The 15,553-nt window shown below is 41.5% G+C and overlaps 1 protein-coding gene across 6 annotated transcripts in view; it reads left to right on the top strand.

Annotated features, from left to right (window-relative positions):
* znf618 (zinc finger protein 618) overlaps positions 1-10,378 on the top strand; it is a 39,748-nt gene extending 29,370 nt beyond the window's left edge. For 5 of the 6 annotated variants that reach the window (XM_066661799.1, XM_066661801.1, XM_066661803.1 and 2 more), the window contains 5 exons: positions 1,223-1,306; positions 2,771-2,815; positions 3,659-3,736; positions 4,465-4,584; positions 6,293-10,378. In XM_066661799.1, coding sequence (XP_066517896.1) covers positions 1,223-1,306; positions 2,771-2,815; positions 3,659-3,736; positions 4,465-4,584; positions 6,293-7,824 — 1,859 coding nt within the window. In that variant the 3' untranslated portion in view covers positions 7,825-10,378. The remainder of the gene's footprint in view (positions 1-1,222; positions 1,307-2,770; positions 2,816-3,658; positions 3,737-4,464; positions 4,585-6,292) is intronic. The other variant, XM_066661805.1, reaches the window with a different exon arrangement.
* Positions 10,379-15,553: the final 5,175 nt, after the last annotated feature.

Genomic DNA, 15,553 nt, shown 5'->3' with positions numbered 1-15,553 from the left:
TATTTAAATGAATAACTTTAGAAATTTAAAATCACATGAGGAAATAAAAAAATTAAAGAATGTGATCTGGTTTGATAATGATTAGATAATGATTCCCTGCTGTTAAATCTTACATCTCAGGGTTCCATCTCAGGGTTACATTTCAGGTTTAAAATCCCAGCCCTGCACTCAATCCTAAGCCTGGATTTCCATAAGTATTTACCCATTGCCCTTGGGCAGTTTAGTCTTTGGCTTAAGTCATGTCCACGCACCCAGACCTCACCCTCACTTCTCCTCCTCTGTCCAAGCTAAGACTTAAGTCTGTCTTTACTAAACCTGGTCCCTAAAGTACAATCTCTCCCCTTATTTGTGTCCTGCTCCTTTATCTCCTACTCCTTCAGTGAAAGACTTAAGCCAGAGACTCTGACACAGAGCTATTTAAAGGACAGCAGGGCCACAGAAGTGGGTCAGAGAGACTGCATTGTTGCTTGAAGGATTCGGATTCTGATTAGCTTTGAATTACAGATGTTTATTTAAAGTAGGACCAGAAATCTAATACATTTTGCTCACAGCTGAAGGAACTGTGTTGCGGTTTTGTGCCCAAAACAAGAAACTTTTATGGGAGAATATACATCATGTGGGTTTGTCATGTTTTGAAAACACGTAGTTCAGTGGAAAGTGTTTGGTGCAGGTTCTTCATTCTTCAGCCTCAGGGACAGAAATACACAGATGGTATAGATTTAGATAGATGTGATACATATGATATCCAATTTACCTAATCTTTATTGTTCTACAGGAATCCATACCGAGCGCCATGCTGAAATCCTCCCATAATTTTTGTTAATGTTTTTAACTTAATTTTTAAGCTATTGCTTATGACAATTAATAAATAATAGATCTAAAATACTTGAATGTTTTAAAATACATACATTTTTATTTATTTAAAGCGTTAATACAAGACTAAAATGAGCAATAATTAAATAACTAAATTCAAAAATACACTATAAAAAATACACTGAAATAGTGAGTGTCTCTCTCTCTCTCTCTCTCTCTCTCTCTCCATGTTAAGAACAGACAGGACATTATCAGAAACTCTTCCGAACCCAGTGTGTAAACGGATTTGAAATCTTGCCCTTGACATTGAGCGTTGAATTACAGCCACAGCGCAACATTCCAGAGAACGATAATAAACAAGTGTCTGATTGGTAATGCTCTGCTGTTTTTCTTGCTCTTGTTTTTATAGAAAATGCTTACGGTTTAAAGCTGGAGAGCAAAATGTCAGGGAAGTCAAGCCTCAGAGACGGCAACAATTCTCAAAGCTCCAGTGGTAAGTCCCACTCCTGCGAAATGTTGAGAATTTCAGGAATTTCAGAAACATTGTGAGTGATGGTGAAACTCTGGTGATTTGCCTCTGAACCACTGAGTGACACAGACACTTCTCTTTCTGCTTTAGGGAGGTGGAAGGTTTCTTTATTTATTTATTTATTTATTTATTTTTTTGGTTTAGATTTCTTTTCCCTTTTTAAACGTTTGGTCAGTGGTCACATTTGTCCTCTTCACTGACCTAACCACAGAGAAAAGCCCAGTGCTGTGGCTGGTATAATCCTGACACAGCACACGGTTTGGTGAGTGGACAGGGTTATTTTGACCAAGGAATTTGGCTGTCTGCCTTGTACAAATGTTTCAAAGAATAGATTCAGAATCTTGATGTAATTTTAGTGTCTATTTAAATCTTTTAATGAATTTTAAATGTAAATCTAAGTATGTGTGTGTATGTGTGTGTGTATATATATATATGCAATGTAATTTTTTTTATAACCATAACTGGGACATGTTTAAATGATAAGGCCACGTTCTGATGAGATGCATAATTTTTCTGAAAATAAAGAGAAAACAGGCGTATGTACATTTCTTGAAATTTTGTCAAAATTTTTACATAGAAAAATAACAATACTGCAATAACTGTCTTGAAAAATTAAATAAGGGTCACCTTTAAAGTTACTAATCATTCTTTAAAATGTTGGAAAACATGATTCTGAATTTTGGGAACAATATTGGGACAACATTGCAGTATTTTGAGATTAACCCAAATTTCATTAATTGTGTCCTTTTTAACTTATTTGCTTCCATAGTGTCCCTCGTTTGTGGTGGAATATGAACCTGAAGTTTACACTCAGTCACAGATTTTGTGGGTTTAGTTTAGTTCTATAATGAAGCTTAATGCTGACCCACATATTTAAGAAGTTAATACAGCAGTGAGCTGAGTGTTTGTCCCTGTTTCCCAAGTCTTTTGACTCAGTGGCTCTTTATTCAGTGCAGCATTCTGCGTTTGCTGGCCATACACAGGAAAGAACAGGGTACATTCAATTTGCTTGATTGAAATGTGTGCATCATTTCCCCATGAATAAAACATATAGAATAAAGAGAATGACAGGATTGTGTGGATGTCATAGATTTTATTCATGTGCAAATGAGGAACACATTAGAATCCAGTACATTCTGTGCATTATACGAGTGAATCAGGCCTGGACAGAGGGACTGAATAAAATCATGTTTTTTTTTTCTTTTTTAAGCTCATCTGCTGAGCTCTGGTTTCACTGAACTAACTTAACAACTGAATAGAAACATAGGGGATGGGTGATTATGGCAACTAAACATCACAATTCTTCCGAAACTATCCACAGCACTGTTTTTCCAGTCCACTCCTCATTTTAGTAATCATTCATAATTCCTAATAATTCCAAAGGCATTACAGTCCTTTCCTCACGATTTGTCCTTGTTTGACCTACAGATACAACAAGCCCCATGGTTCCCACCTCCTTCCCCACCTCACAGAGTGAGTAGGCACTTAATCATCGTTTACTATGTGCTTTCTTTTTCCTCCCTCGTCTTTTCCCCCATCAGCTTGCTGTGATAATTATATATTCTCATTAATCTCATCACTAGTGATCCATGGCATGGCTCCAACCATCTTTCCCCAGAGCTAGCGCCAACAGCAGTTTCGTAGCCTGTTGGTGACCTATATTTTGTAGCAGTAGGTGTGTATTAGCATGCTAGTATTAGCATCAGAGGTGGGTAGAGTAACTGTTGCTACTTGGGTAAAATAAAGACCAAAGTTAAAAGAACCTTCCCAAAGCCTGCTTGAGTAGAAGTGTTAAATTAGCAACTGAAAATCTAGTCAAGTACTTTGCAACATGAAGAAACTGTAAAGGAGCATTGGAAATACTCAGAAAAATCTGTAGATGTTTTACTTGAATACATGTACATTATTGTGCAAAAGTCTTAGGCTGTTCTTAGTTATCTTTAGTTAAGAGTGTGGGTCTAAAACTTTTGCAGAGTACTGTAAATGTTCCTAGTAGAGGCCGGACACACACACATACATATATATATATATATATATATATATATATATATATATATATATATATATATATATATATATATATACACACTGGCTTTATATTTTCGTGTTTTAAAGGAAATCTCTTCAAATGACACACACTTGACAGAATCCATTCACACCACAGAGCCTTTATAAAGTCAAATTATATCGATTCATAAACTGACTCAAGAGAGAATCGCAGTCACTTACTTTTCCCACCCCCAGTAGCTAGTTATCACCCACCCCTGATTAGCATCACTGTGTACTAAGAGTCAGTCCGTGGGCCTTGTCTTCTAGAAGCCTACACCTGTGGATCCTGTGGCATTCAGTTCCAGTTCTACAACAACCTCATGGAGCACATGCAGTCCCATGCCGGTGAGTCTCACACGCTCGGACCTGCCGTCGTTAAGCATCTTAACGGACTGAGCCGGGATCAAGATTACAGCTTTCTTTACAGACTTCTGTAATTATTTGGCATAAAGCAAGACTGATCCGGAATAAGACCTCCTTTAGAAGCATGCGTAACCCATACGTAACCGTTTGCCATCTCACCGACACGGAATGCTGTTAATGTCCGCTCCTCCCAGATGACATCATCGCAAGGAATTGCTTAAATCGTAAGCGACGACACGTAATCTAACGTGACAGGCCGTGACCAGTCTCAGCTCTCGTCCGTCACTGCGGTTTATCTTTTTCTCTTTCATTGTTTGTTTGTTTGTTTGTTTGTTTTTTTGCATGTTCATCTACCATGAAGGGTCCTTTTTCATTTTGGTCAGCTGAGGAATTCATCTGATTCATCTGAACCAAGAGTTGTGTGCAATAACAGAATTGGCACCCCTGGTCAGTTTACAAGTTGACTTACATTTAAACTTGAAATTTGGCCTTTGGCACATTACAAATTGGCATTGACTAGTCATATTTGCTTAATCCTTGTAAAGGATGTGTTCACTTACTTTCAGGTTGACCAGGGCGGTCCAAACTTGCATACAGCCATTTTTGTGCAGGCTTTTTTATGTTTTTTTAGCATGGATTGTTTTTCCATTAACTCTGGAGTTAGAAGGTCCACAACAGATTAGATCATTTTCAAATGTCTTTTCTTTCAGCGGATAATGAGAACCATACTAAAGAGGACTCTGCCAAACCTTGCCAAGCCCCCGTCGCCCCACAGGAACCAGCTTGGAAATCTCCTCCACCCGCACAGAGGAACCATATTCCTTCTTACCGTGAGTAAAGACAACAGGCCCCTTCATATCTTATATTACACTCTAAATTTTGAATGTAAAGCCTATAAAACATGTCCCGTCTTGATTTAATTTATACATTTCTACTCTATAACAATTTACCCTAAGGCTCGTACTGGTCTAGAATGATATCTCTACCTGAGTGGTGTATCGAGTCATAGCCAGTCCGCTAACACAAAATGACAACATTTAAACGTCATTAAGTTGTTTTAGTCAGGTGTCAGTATACATGCCCAATCCGAGAGTTCAGTACTCTTCTTTCCTAATTGTATTATATATATATATATATATATTGTACTACTCCATGTCCAACTTACTCTTCACCAAGTATATAAACCAACATCCTGCCCCATGACCACACTTTGCCTCCTATCCCACTATGACAGCCCCCTGCTGACTCCAGTTCTAGCCCAACCTTGCTTTCACTTACATACAAGTCTCCATACTGACATCTATCTTACAAATAGTGTATGTAAGCCCAGTGCACATCTAGCAGAGTACTGGCTGAAGTTATTTGAGATTGTCCCTGAGGTACAAGGTTGACTGAATCTGCTGCATGCATTATCTTCAGGAAACATCACAAGAATTTTAATATCTATGACACACATGTAAAGCTTGCAGGAGTCGCAACTTTAACATATTAGTATTTTGGGAACCATTATAACACGCTAGGTCAAAGTTGAGCCTTGCGCATAGTTTTGGAAAACGTTAACATTTTTTGAAGGTACGTCATGTTCAGGTTCTTTTTATTAAAAATGTAAAAAAAAAATGTAATTTGTTGAAGTTTTTATGATGAATTTATGATGATTTTCTGAAATTATTCATAAAATGAGAAACTAAGAAAAGAGAAATTCTTCATTGAATGTTTGATTCTGTACATTTCTGTCTTTTGTTAAACTCTGCAAATACAATTTCTGGTATGTTATTAACTGCTCATAACATCTTTTCTCTGTCCATTTTTATACATAATTTCAGAAAACCAAAACACCTAAACAATAGAAAATGATTTCCATGTACTGCATCAGTTATTTAGAATCACTTCCAACTTGAAGTAAAACACTAATCTGGGCCAGTTTTTCCAAGATGATCTGATTAGATTTTTGGATTCAGATAAACCTTGAAATAGGGCTTAAGGTTTTGTCTTAAACCATAAAAATATCCTACGAGTTAAAAGTTAACCGAGGTGGAAAAACACCTGGACTAGCTATGCTGCCAATGTCTTGACAACTTGTCCAGTCAAGGAGATTATTTTTAAAGTCAGTTTTCATTGTTTTTCTAATGCTCAAGATGGAACACCACACCTGTTTCATGAGGGCAAGTGTTTTCTTGCCAGTTTCTACAGAAAACATAGGTCTCTTAGACTGTTTTTTTCTCAGCCATCAGCATTTAGCAACCGTTACTAATCACATGGCTCCTAATCGCACCCTTAAATCTGTATACATCCTTCTTCAGTTTAAATTTCACATGAGTCATATTAGTTTGTGTTGGGGCATGTCACCAGCGTAACGTCACTTGTAGATATTTAAGAGAGTTTCCAAAATAAAAGTGAAAGAATAATATGTCTTAAGCGTTAATTATCACATCATTTTTGGTTTTGATATTCAGACTTCCAGGGAAAGCCTACCTCCACACCTTCTGATGCAGTTTGTCTTATTATATCCGTGTTGTGTTTTTGTTTTTCTTTAAACAGAGAACAGATTGTTGCCAGAGAAGGAGCGGCAGCAGGTTGCTGAGCGCTTGCTGCGCATGATGTGCACAGACCTGGGTCTCCTTGGTGCTCTCAGCAGTAAAGACTTCCTCAAACTTGCCCAGACTCTGGTGGACACGGGTTCCCGTCACGGAGCTTACTCCATTCGCGATGCCCTCGGAGACATGAGCACTTTGGCCCTGAAGCAGCTTCCTCGTATGTATAACCAGGTCAAAGTTAAAGTCACGTGCGCCCTGGGGTCCAACTCTTCTTTAGGCATTGCCGTTACCTGCCATTCTCAGACTATAGGACCAGACTCCTGTTATGTGCTCACAGCTTATCAGGTCGAGGGGGTCCGGCTTCGACGCTATGTCCTTGGAATTAAGGATGCCTCTATAAGAGAGGGTCCTGAACATGTACAGCACTGGGTCCAGAATGTCCTGTCAGAGTTTGTCATGTCTGAGATTCGCACAGTCTACGTCACAGAACCTCGTCTGTCCATGTCTCCTTTTAGTGGCCGCTCAGGTCTTAACTTGCGGTGTGCTGGATGCTCGCTGGCAGCCACAGTTCAGGCCGTTCTTGGCCGGCGCAGTCTTCAAGCCAGGGGTCTTCATGAACTGGGAGAACTTTTGGCTACATGCCGTGACATTGCAGGGACGACGAGCTTTAGCCGCGAGAGCAAATCCGCAGACGAGGCTCCGCCGCCTCCTTGTTGGGACTTGACGGCTGAAGCACTGCTCAAAGTCCACGAGAATTTCGAGGCCATTTGCGAAGCCTATGGTCGCTGCAAGAGCACAGCTCCTCTTCTGCAGGGTCTCAACAAGCACCTCCTAGGCACACTCGCCTGCTTGCTTGCTCCATTGCGCCAGGCAGCTCAGGAGCTTGGAGCGGACCGTTGGCCCACTCTCCAGCAAGTTCTGCCGGTCTACATCCGTCTGGAGAAGCTGTTCACTTCCAAGGCCGGAGAAGCAGGTGCAGGCAGCAAGCTCTGTCACTACTTTCTGGAAGCACTGAAGGAGAATTTCAAGGTGGAGCGAGTCCATCAAGTTGCAATGATCTTGGACCCGCAACTCAAGTTGCGACCGGTCCCCGGATATCAACACGAGGAGATCATATCTAGGGCGTGCGACATGGCAGCAAGCATGAGGGAACCTGGAAGCGGGGGAACGTCCGGGATCGCTGGAGATGAGCGTGATGGCGAGGGGCAACCTGGTGCCAAGCGAGGACGCTTGGACTGTGGGGTCGAGAGGCCATCCTGTGCAGCGGATGAACCACAGGTACGGAAGGAGTTGTTCCAGTACCTGGGTGAACCGCTCTTCCATGCCACGGGGGATCTGTTCCAGTACTGGAGCTCCGTCATGGACAGATACCCAAAGTTGTCCCGTCTGGCACTGTGGCTCCTGGCAGTTCCTGCAGTGGGCGTCCGAAGCGAATGTGTCAGCATCTGCGAGCAGACCTTAGCAATGAAGAGGAAGCGACAGGTCACTGCAGAGGAGATGAACAAACTCGTCTTCCTCAAGTGCAATTTTGCTTGAGGTGGTGCAAGGCCACCAGCCAATGGCTCTATGGACTGTTCACAAGACACTAGTGGATCTAGACTGCGCTCTAGGATCACCCTGTAGCTTTTTGTCATGTCGTAGTTAGAATGCTTACTCTGGGGCAAAAAAAATAAGAGAAAAAAAAAACTGGGCCTATGTCCATGAACGAGGAAGGATCGTGTTTCATGGATTGGTCCAGCAGAGAGAGCCTACACACACACACACACACACACACACACACACCTCAAACCTCAACTTTGCCACTGGCCATGAGAAGACAAGACAAAACAAAGAGAAGTTATGCCCGCAAAACCTGGTTGTGAAAGTTTTGTCAGTGCTTGAATCGTCTACTTCAAACCAAAACATGGACACACTGTTTCATTGCTTTGTTTTAGGGTTCTCCTGCTAAACTTTTACCTTAGGTTTTAACTTCCAGTGCCCCAGTTGTCCTCTTACCTCTAATACATCCTACCTGAGAACCATTTGTCGAGTGTTTATATCTTCACCCAACAAGCATTGGACACACTTTGCCTTAGTTGAACCATGATCATTTTGAAGACTTTTTGAAGACGCTGACTGATTTTAGATGCGAAAGATACCTCTCTTTTTCATCTGGTTCTTTGTTCTGAACTGGTCCAGACCAGCAGTGTCCCTTAATATCACGGTTTGGTTCATTTTTACATTTGCATGATGGCATTGAAGGTAATGCATATGCATGAGGACACACACATGTAGACGGAGTAATCCCTCACTATTACTAGGTTAAATGTTCACCGACAGAGATAGGAGCTACATTGTGGGTTGTTCTACTGATGGTAAAATTGTATTTAGATTTCTGAGCGTACCCTTATGGTTTCTGAAGGTATAGCCCATGGATCATTCTTGGTATCCTTTAATTTTATGCCCCTGGAATCAATTGAAGGCTAACAATTTAAACCTCCAGAAATAGATTACAATTAAGTGTTGTGGCAGTTACTTTGTTTCTTTGTTGATTCCCTAAAACACTTGAAATAAAACAGGTTCGGGCCAAGGAAAGCAATTTTGAAGATTATCAAATTGCTATAGTTTTATTGTGACCTCACTATGCCTCGCCACACCCACCAATATGTGTAAAATGTCGATATTTCAAAAGTTATACTCTGTTAAACAACCTGGGGTCAAAATGACCCCACGGAAGCTTACAGGATGAACAGTAAAACATTTCATTCCTTCACTCAGTACAAGTGATTAATTACGAATGATACCTGTTATTATTTATTTACAGACAGGTGACCTTGCTGTCAAACTGACCTGGAGATAACAGGAGGATTAAAATAATTGCTCGTAGTTTGTAGTGAGTTCACAAAAAAAGCGTTCTCTGGTGCCATTTTGATTCAGTTTGAAGTAATAAGTTCTTACAAAAGCACATACTGTACTGCACTCTTCGCCCTGATGTCGACTTCCTCAGTATTTTCTATACGCTGTGCTTTCCGTTGCGGTTTCAACTGAATATTTGACCATTTCACCACATTTTATTCATAATGTGGCTTGCGTTATACATTTACTGAATGTGGCGAAGGTACAGATGGTTTAGGTCGATGGTGTAGCGACTGAGTGTTAAAATAAGTCCCTACTTTTTGAGAATATATTTTAAGAAATTTTTAGCTTGAACATTTCAAATGGCTAAGAACCACAGAGTTAAGGCTGTATTTCTTTAGAGTGATTTGAAGTTAATAATCAAGCTGTGGTCATTTTTAAGTTGTGTTTTACAAATACTGCCGCCAAGGTATTAATTCTAACAGTCTTCATTGGAGAATGGTGAAGTGAGGGTGTCTGGGTCATGGCTGTATATGACCATATTTGTATTTAACGGTCTCATGCGTTTTTATTTTACAGCAATAGAGGATGTCCACTTTTGACAGTACACCATGGTTATTTCACTTTCTGTATCCAAGGAATTTCTCAGTCCAACAATTGGAGAAAGGCAATCTTTTATTTTAGAGGTTGTCTTCATTCAGGTTAAAACACAGTAAATAATGGAAGGCAGCTACACTGTTTTGTTTGGAGTCTCATTCAGATGAAGCTAAGGTTCTGTAACTGCACTGGAGTCTCATTCACGGATGTCACTTGTTTTCCGGTTCCTCCGTCTCTGATGCCGTTTGTTCTAGAAGATGACGAGGGCGTCCGGTTCGCGAGCCAGGCACTTGGTTTTTAACTCCGAATGTTGGTCAGTGTTTCTTATTTCCGAACCGAACGGGTCGTCCCTCGTGTCCTAATGCATTGTGGTCTTTGTATTTTTTTCACCGTGACTGAGAAAGAAAAGATTGAAAAACTCCACTCAAGAAATGGCCTTCAAGCTGGAGACCTTCCCGACAGAGATAGACTTTCTCACTTTTCTGTTTGTCTTGTAATGCCTTGTACGCTCCTGTCTCCAAGAGTAGAGCTATTATAACGATATGCATGCAGATGATGTAAGACTTTTTGGTTTTTATTTTATTTTATTTTTTTAATTAATGTTTGTTTTTTTTTTTTGTTTTTTTTTTTCTGAATTTCTCAGACCCTCACCCCCTTTTTCCCACACCTTCCAGACCTGAACCCATGATGTCCATTCAGGTTTGTTCTGGTTCTGTTTTTGATTTGTGTTGGGTTTTATTTTATTTTTAATTTTTTTGTGTTTTTTTTTTTTTGTTTGTTTATTTGTTTGTTTGTTGTTTTTTTTTGTCTTTTTTCTTTCTCGCTCTTTTCTGAATAACCACAAGAGGGCGCAATTATCTCAAGAAAACCGTGGAGCTCTCGTCTCTGAGAGAGCTTCCTGTCATACCTCTTTTTCTATACACAACTTCTTGAACAGTTTGATAAAGTTCATCAGCAAATGGTACAGTCAAGAGTTTTATTTTCTGGTTCCTGGTTTTGCATACACTCGAGAACACTCAGATTCCTATGTTTCCGCTGTTTAAAACGGGAGATATGTTTGTTAACGTAATACAAACTATGAAATGTTCTTGTACAGCACAGTTTGGGTTGTTGTATTCAATATTCTCACATTTGCAATATTTAAATACACAATGTGCTCGTTCCTATTTATGGATTCACCTGGTTTTGATTTTCTGGGTTGCATTTCATTTGAACTATTTTAATTAGTTTCTTCCTCCCTTCCCTCCCCCATATTTCATGATTTTCTGTATAAGTTGTTCAAGCATATTTAGGTCTAATTTATACTTTTTTAGCAACACTATTTTTATATATATATATATATCTATATCTATATATATATGGTTGATGATAGAACTTTAACTCATGACTGATTATCAGTAGTACACACAGTGCTGTGCAACGTCCTCAGAATCTATCTACTCGCTACAGTATGTACTGTGTGAATAAAAAGTACTGAAACAGACCCTTGCCTCAGTTTGTTTTTCAGAGCATTGTAATGAACTGCTTTTAATCCCCTACTAAGGTTCAAACACTCCTGGTTGTAATAGGCACATTTAAGGGCTATTATCAACGTTAACCTTTTGATTTGAAAGATATAATCAATTGCTTGTAAATACTAGTAAATGAGCACTACATAGACATTAATATATGTTCAAATAGAGTAAATATACGTAGTATGTTGAGACATTGCTTTAAGACAATAGAGGCTGCAGTTCCAACTCCTGGCCACTAGAGGGGCCCAGAAGCATACTATTAAAAGTGGAGGTTGTTCATCATGTACCTGTGTGTAGAGCTGTCAGAAACGAAAACGCCAGCCTCCTTTTGAACCTCTTCATCCAGAGCTTCGCCCAGTCACTCACAGTGTTTCACACGCTACCCCCATGAACAATTTGGCATTGGCAACCCACAGGTCAGCCTGTATTATTGGGCTGCGGGAGAAAACCTCAGCAGACGTGGGCAGAACACAGTGACCTGAGGGAAGGTAAGTGGTATTGCTGAATTTACTTATAAAATTAACCCACTTGTTTACAGTGGGGAACAAAGACAAGTGGAAAACCTAGAGATACTGAAAAGTACAGAGATACATCAGACATATGGGAGTCCTAACAAATAAGGCCTGGGATTTTATTCCCCAAAGCAGGATTTCCAGAACTTCCTGCAGTTTCCCAAAAAGAAGACGAAAATGAAAGGTGGACTATGTATGAAAATGAGAGTCCTGAGTAATAGAATGATTTGAACCTGTTTTTTTATTTTTATTTTTATAATCCCTGCCTTGGCTCACTGTGAGGAGTCAAATTCCTGCAGCTGCTCTGGGTTCCAACCGGTCCAAACGTGGGTAGGTGAATTGTCTCTTAGTGACTGGGTGAGTGTGTGAAACTATCTACAGGTGTGAGTGACAGGGTGAATGTGTGAAACTTCAGGTGTGAGTGACAGGGTGAACGTGTGAAAATATCTCCAGATTTGAGTGACAGGATGAACGTGTGAAACTATCTCCAGGTGTGAGTGACAGTGTGAATGTGTGGAACTATCTCCAGGTGTGAGTGACAGTGTGAATGTGTGGAACTATCTCCAGGTGTGAGTGACAGTGTGAATGTGTGGAACTATCTCCAGGTGTGAGTGACAGGGTGACCGTGTGGAACTATCTCCAGGTGTGAGTGACAGGGTGAATGTGTGGAACTATTTCTAGGTGTGAGTCACAGGGTGAACGTGTGTTACCAGCTCTAGGTGTGAGTGACAGTGTGAAACTATCTACAGGTGTGAGTGACAGGGTGAACGTGTGAAACTATCTCCATGTGTGAGTGACAGGGTGAATGTGTGAAACTATATTCAGGTGTGAGTGACAGGGTGAATGTGTGAAACTATCTCCAGGTGTGAGTGACAGTGTGAATGTGTGGAACTATTTCTAGGTGTGAGTCACAGGGTGAACGTGTGTTACCAGCTCTAGGTGTGAGTGACAGTGTGAAACTATCTACAGGTGAGTGACAGGGTGAATGTGTGAAACTATCTCCAGGTGTGAGTGACAGGGTGAATGTGTGAAACTATCTCCATGTGTGAGTGACAGGGTGAATGTGTGAAACTATATTCAGGTGTGAGTGACAGGGTGAATGTGTGAAACAATCCCCATGTGTGAGTGACAGGGTGAACGTGTGAAACTATCCCCATGTGTGAGTGACAGGGTGAACGTGTGAAACTATCTCCATGTGTGAGTGACAGGGTGAATGTGTGAAACTATATTCAGGTGTGAGTGACAGGGTGAATGTGTGAAACTATATTCAGGTGTGAGTGACAGGGTGAATGTGTGAAACTATCTTCAGGTGTGAGTGACAGGGTGAATGTGAAACTATCTCCAGGTGTGAGTGACAGTGTGAACATGTGGAACTCTCTCCAGGTGTGAGTGAGTGTGAAAGTTTGGAACTATCTCCAGGTGTGAGTGACAGGGTGAACGCGTGGACCTATCTCCACACGTGTGAGTGACAGGGTGAATGTGTGAAACTATCTCCAGGTGTGAGTGACAGGGTGAATGTGTGGACCTATCTCCACACGTGTGAGTGACAGGGTGAATGTGTGGAACTATCTCCAGGTGTGAGTGACAGTGTGAATGTGTGGAACTATTTCTAGGTGTGAGTCACAGGGTGAACGTGTGTTACCAGCTCTAGGTGTGAATGACAGTGTGAAACTATCTACAGGTGTGAGTGACAGGGTGAACGTGTGAAACTATCTCCAGGTGTGAGTGACAGGGTGAATGTGTGAAACTATCTCCATGTGTGAGTGACAGGGTGAACGTGTGAAACTATCTCCATGTGTGAGTGACAGGGTGAATGTGTGAAACTATATTCAGGTGTGAGTGACAGGGTGAATGTGTGAAACTATCCCCATGTGTGAGTGACAGGGTGAATGTGTGAAACTATATTCAGGTGTGAGTGACAGGGTGAATGTGTGAAACTATCTTCAGGTGTGAGTGACAGGGTGAATGTGAAACTATCTCCAGGTGTGAGTGACAGGGTAAATGTGTAAAACTAACTCCATTTGTCAGTGACAAGGTGAATGTGTGCAGCTATCTCAAGGTGTGAGTGACAGGGTGAACGCGTGGACCTATCTCCACACGTGTGAGTGACAGGGTGAATGTGTGAAACTATCTCCAGGTGTGAGTGACAGTGTGAACTTATGAAACTATCTCCAGGTGTGAGTGACAGGGTGAATGTGTAAAACTAACTCCATTTGTCAGTGACAGGGTGAATGTGTAAGACTAACTCCATTTGTCAATGACAGGGTGAATGTGTGAACCTATCTCCAGGTGTGAGTGACAGGGTGAAGATGTGGGACTATCACCAGGTGTGAGTGACATGGTGAACGTGTGAAACTAACTCCATTTGTCAGTGACAGGGTGAATGTGTGCAGCTATCTCCAGGTGTGAGTGACAGTGTGAATGTGTGGAACTATCTCCAGGTGTGAGTGACAGGGTGAATGCGTGGACCTATCTCCACACGTGTGAGTGACAGGGTGAATGTGTGAAACTATCTCCAGGTGTGAGTGACAGTGTGAACTTATGAAACTATCTCCAGGTGTGAGTGACAGGGTAAATGTGTAAAACTAACTCCATTTGTCAGTGACAGGGTGAATGTGTGCAGCTATCTCCAGGTGTGAGTGACAGGGTGAACATGTGAACCTATCTCCAGGTGTGAGTGACAGGGTGAATGTGTATAACTATCTCCAGGTGTGAGTGACAGGGTGAATGTGTAGAACTATCTCCAGGTGTGAGTGACAGGGTGACCGTGTGGAACTATCTCCAGGTGTGAGTGACAGGGTGAATGTGTGGAACTATTTCTAGGTGTGAGTCACAGGGTGAACGTGTGTTACCAGCTCTAGGTGTGAGTGACAGTGTGAAACTATCTACAGGTGTGAGTGACTGGGAGAACGTGTGAACCTATCTCCAGGTGTGAGTGACAGGGTGAGTGTGTGGAACTATTTCCAGGTGTGAGTCACAGGGTGAACGTGTGTTACCAGCTCTAGGTGTGAGTGACAGTGTGAAACTATCTACAGGTGTGAGTGACAGGGTGAACGTGTGAACCTATCTCCAGGTGTGAGTGACAGGTTGAATGTGTAAAACTAACTCCATTTGTCAGTGACAGGGTGAATGTGTGCAGCTATTTCCAGGTGTGAGTGACAGTGTGAATGTGTGGAACTATCTCCAGGTGTGAGTGACAGGGTGAACGCGTGAACCTATCTCCACACGTGTGAGTGACAGGGTGAATGTGTGAAACTATCTCCAGGTGTGAGTGACAGTGTGAACTTATGAAACTATCTCCAGGTGTGAGTGACAGGGTGAATGTGTGAAACTATCTCCAGGTGTGAGTGACAGGGTGAATGTGTGAACCTATCTCCAGGTGTGAGTGACAGGGTGAATGTGTGAAATTATCTCCAGATGCGATGAGGTGAATGAATAGGATGTGGACCTGGACTGTGAGTAAGATAAAGCAGTTAAAGATGATGAACGAATGAACAAAACCCCTTGTCTCTGAGTATGGCCAACTGTTGCAGTTCTCCTGGAATAACTTGCTGGTTGGATGATTTTGCTGTTGTAGGGTTCATAAAATACTTTTAAATGTACTTGGACTTGTATCATAAATCCCACCAGTTTCCAGAAGGGGGCCCCGAGACCTTGGAAACCCAGCTTGCCCCTGACTTGGCCCCTCTCTCTCACCAGGTGAGTTTTTCCAAACGTTGAAGCGACAGAGAGTTTGTTTTCGTTCACTGTGTAAATGCCTGGAGCTGCTCTGGAGGATGGCAGCGATGTGAATAACATTTCTGTCCA

The sequence above is a fragment of the Hoplias malabaricus genome, chromosome 2, assembly GCF_029633855.1.
Source record: "Hoplias malabaricus isolate fHopMal1 chromosome 2, fHopMal1.hap1, whole genome shotgun sequence".
In the NCBI taxonomy this organism is placed as follows: domain Eukaryota; kingdom Metazoa; phylum Chordata; class Actinopteri; order Characiformes; family Erythrinidae; genus Hoplias; species Hoplias malabaricus.
The sequence above is the reverse complement of the archived record's forward strand: the minus strand, read 5'-3'. Positions and strand labels throughout refer to the sequence as shown.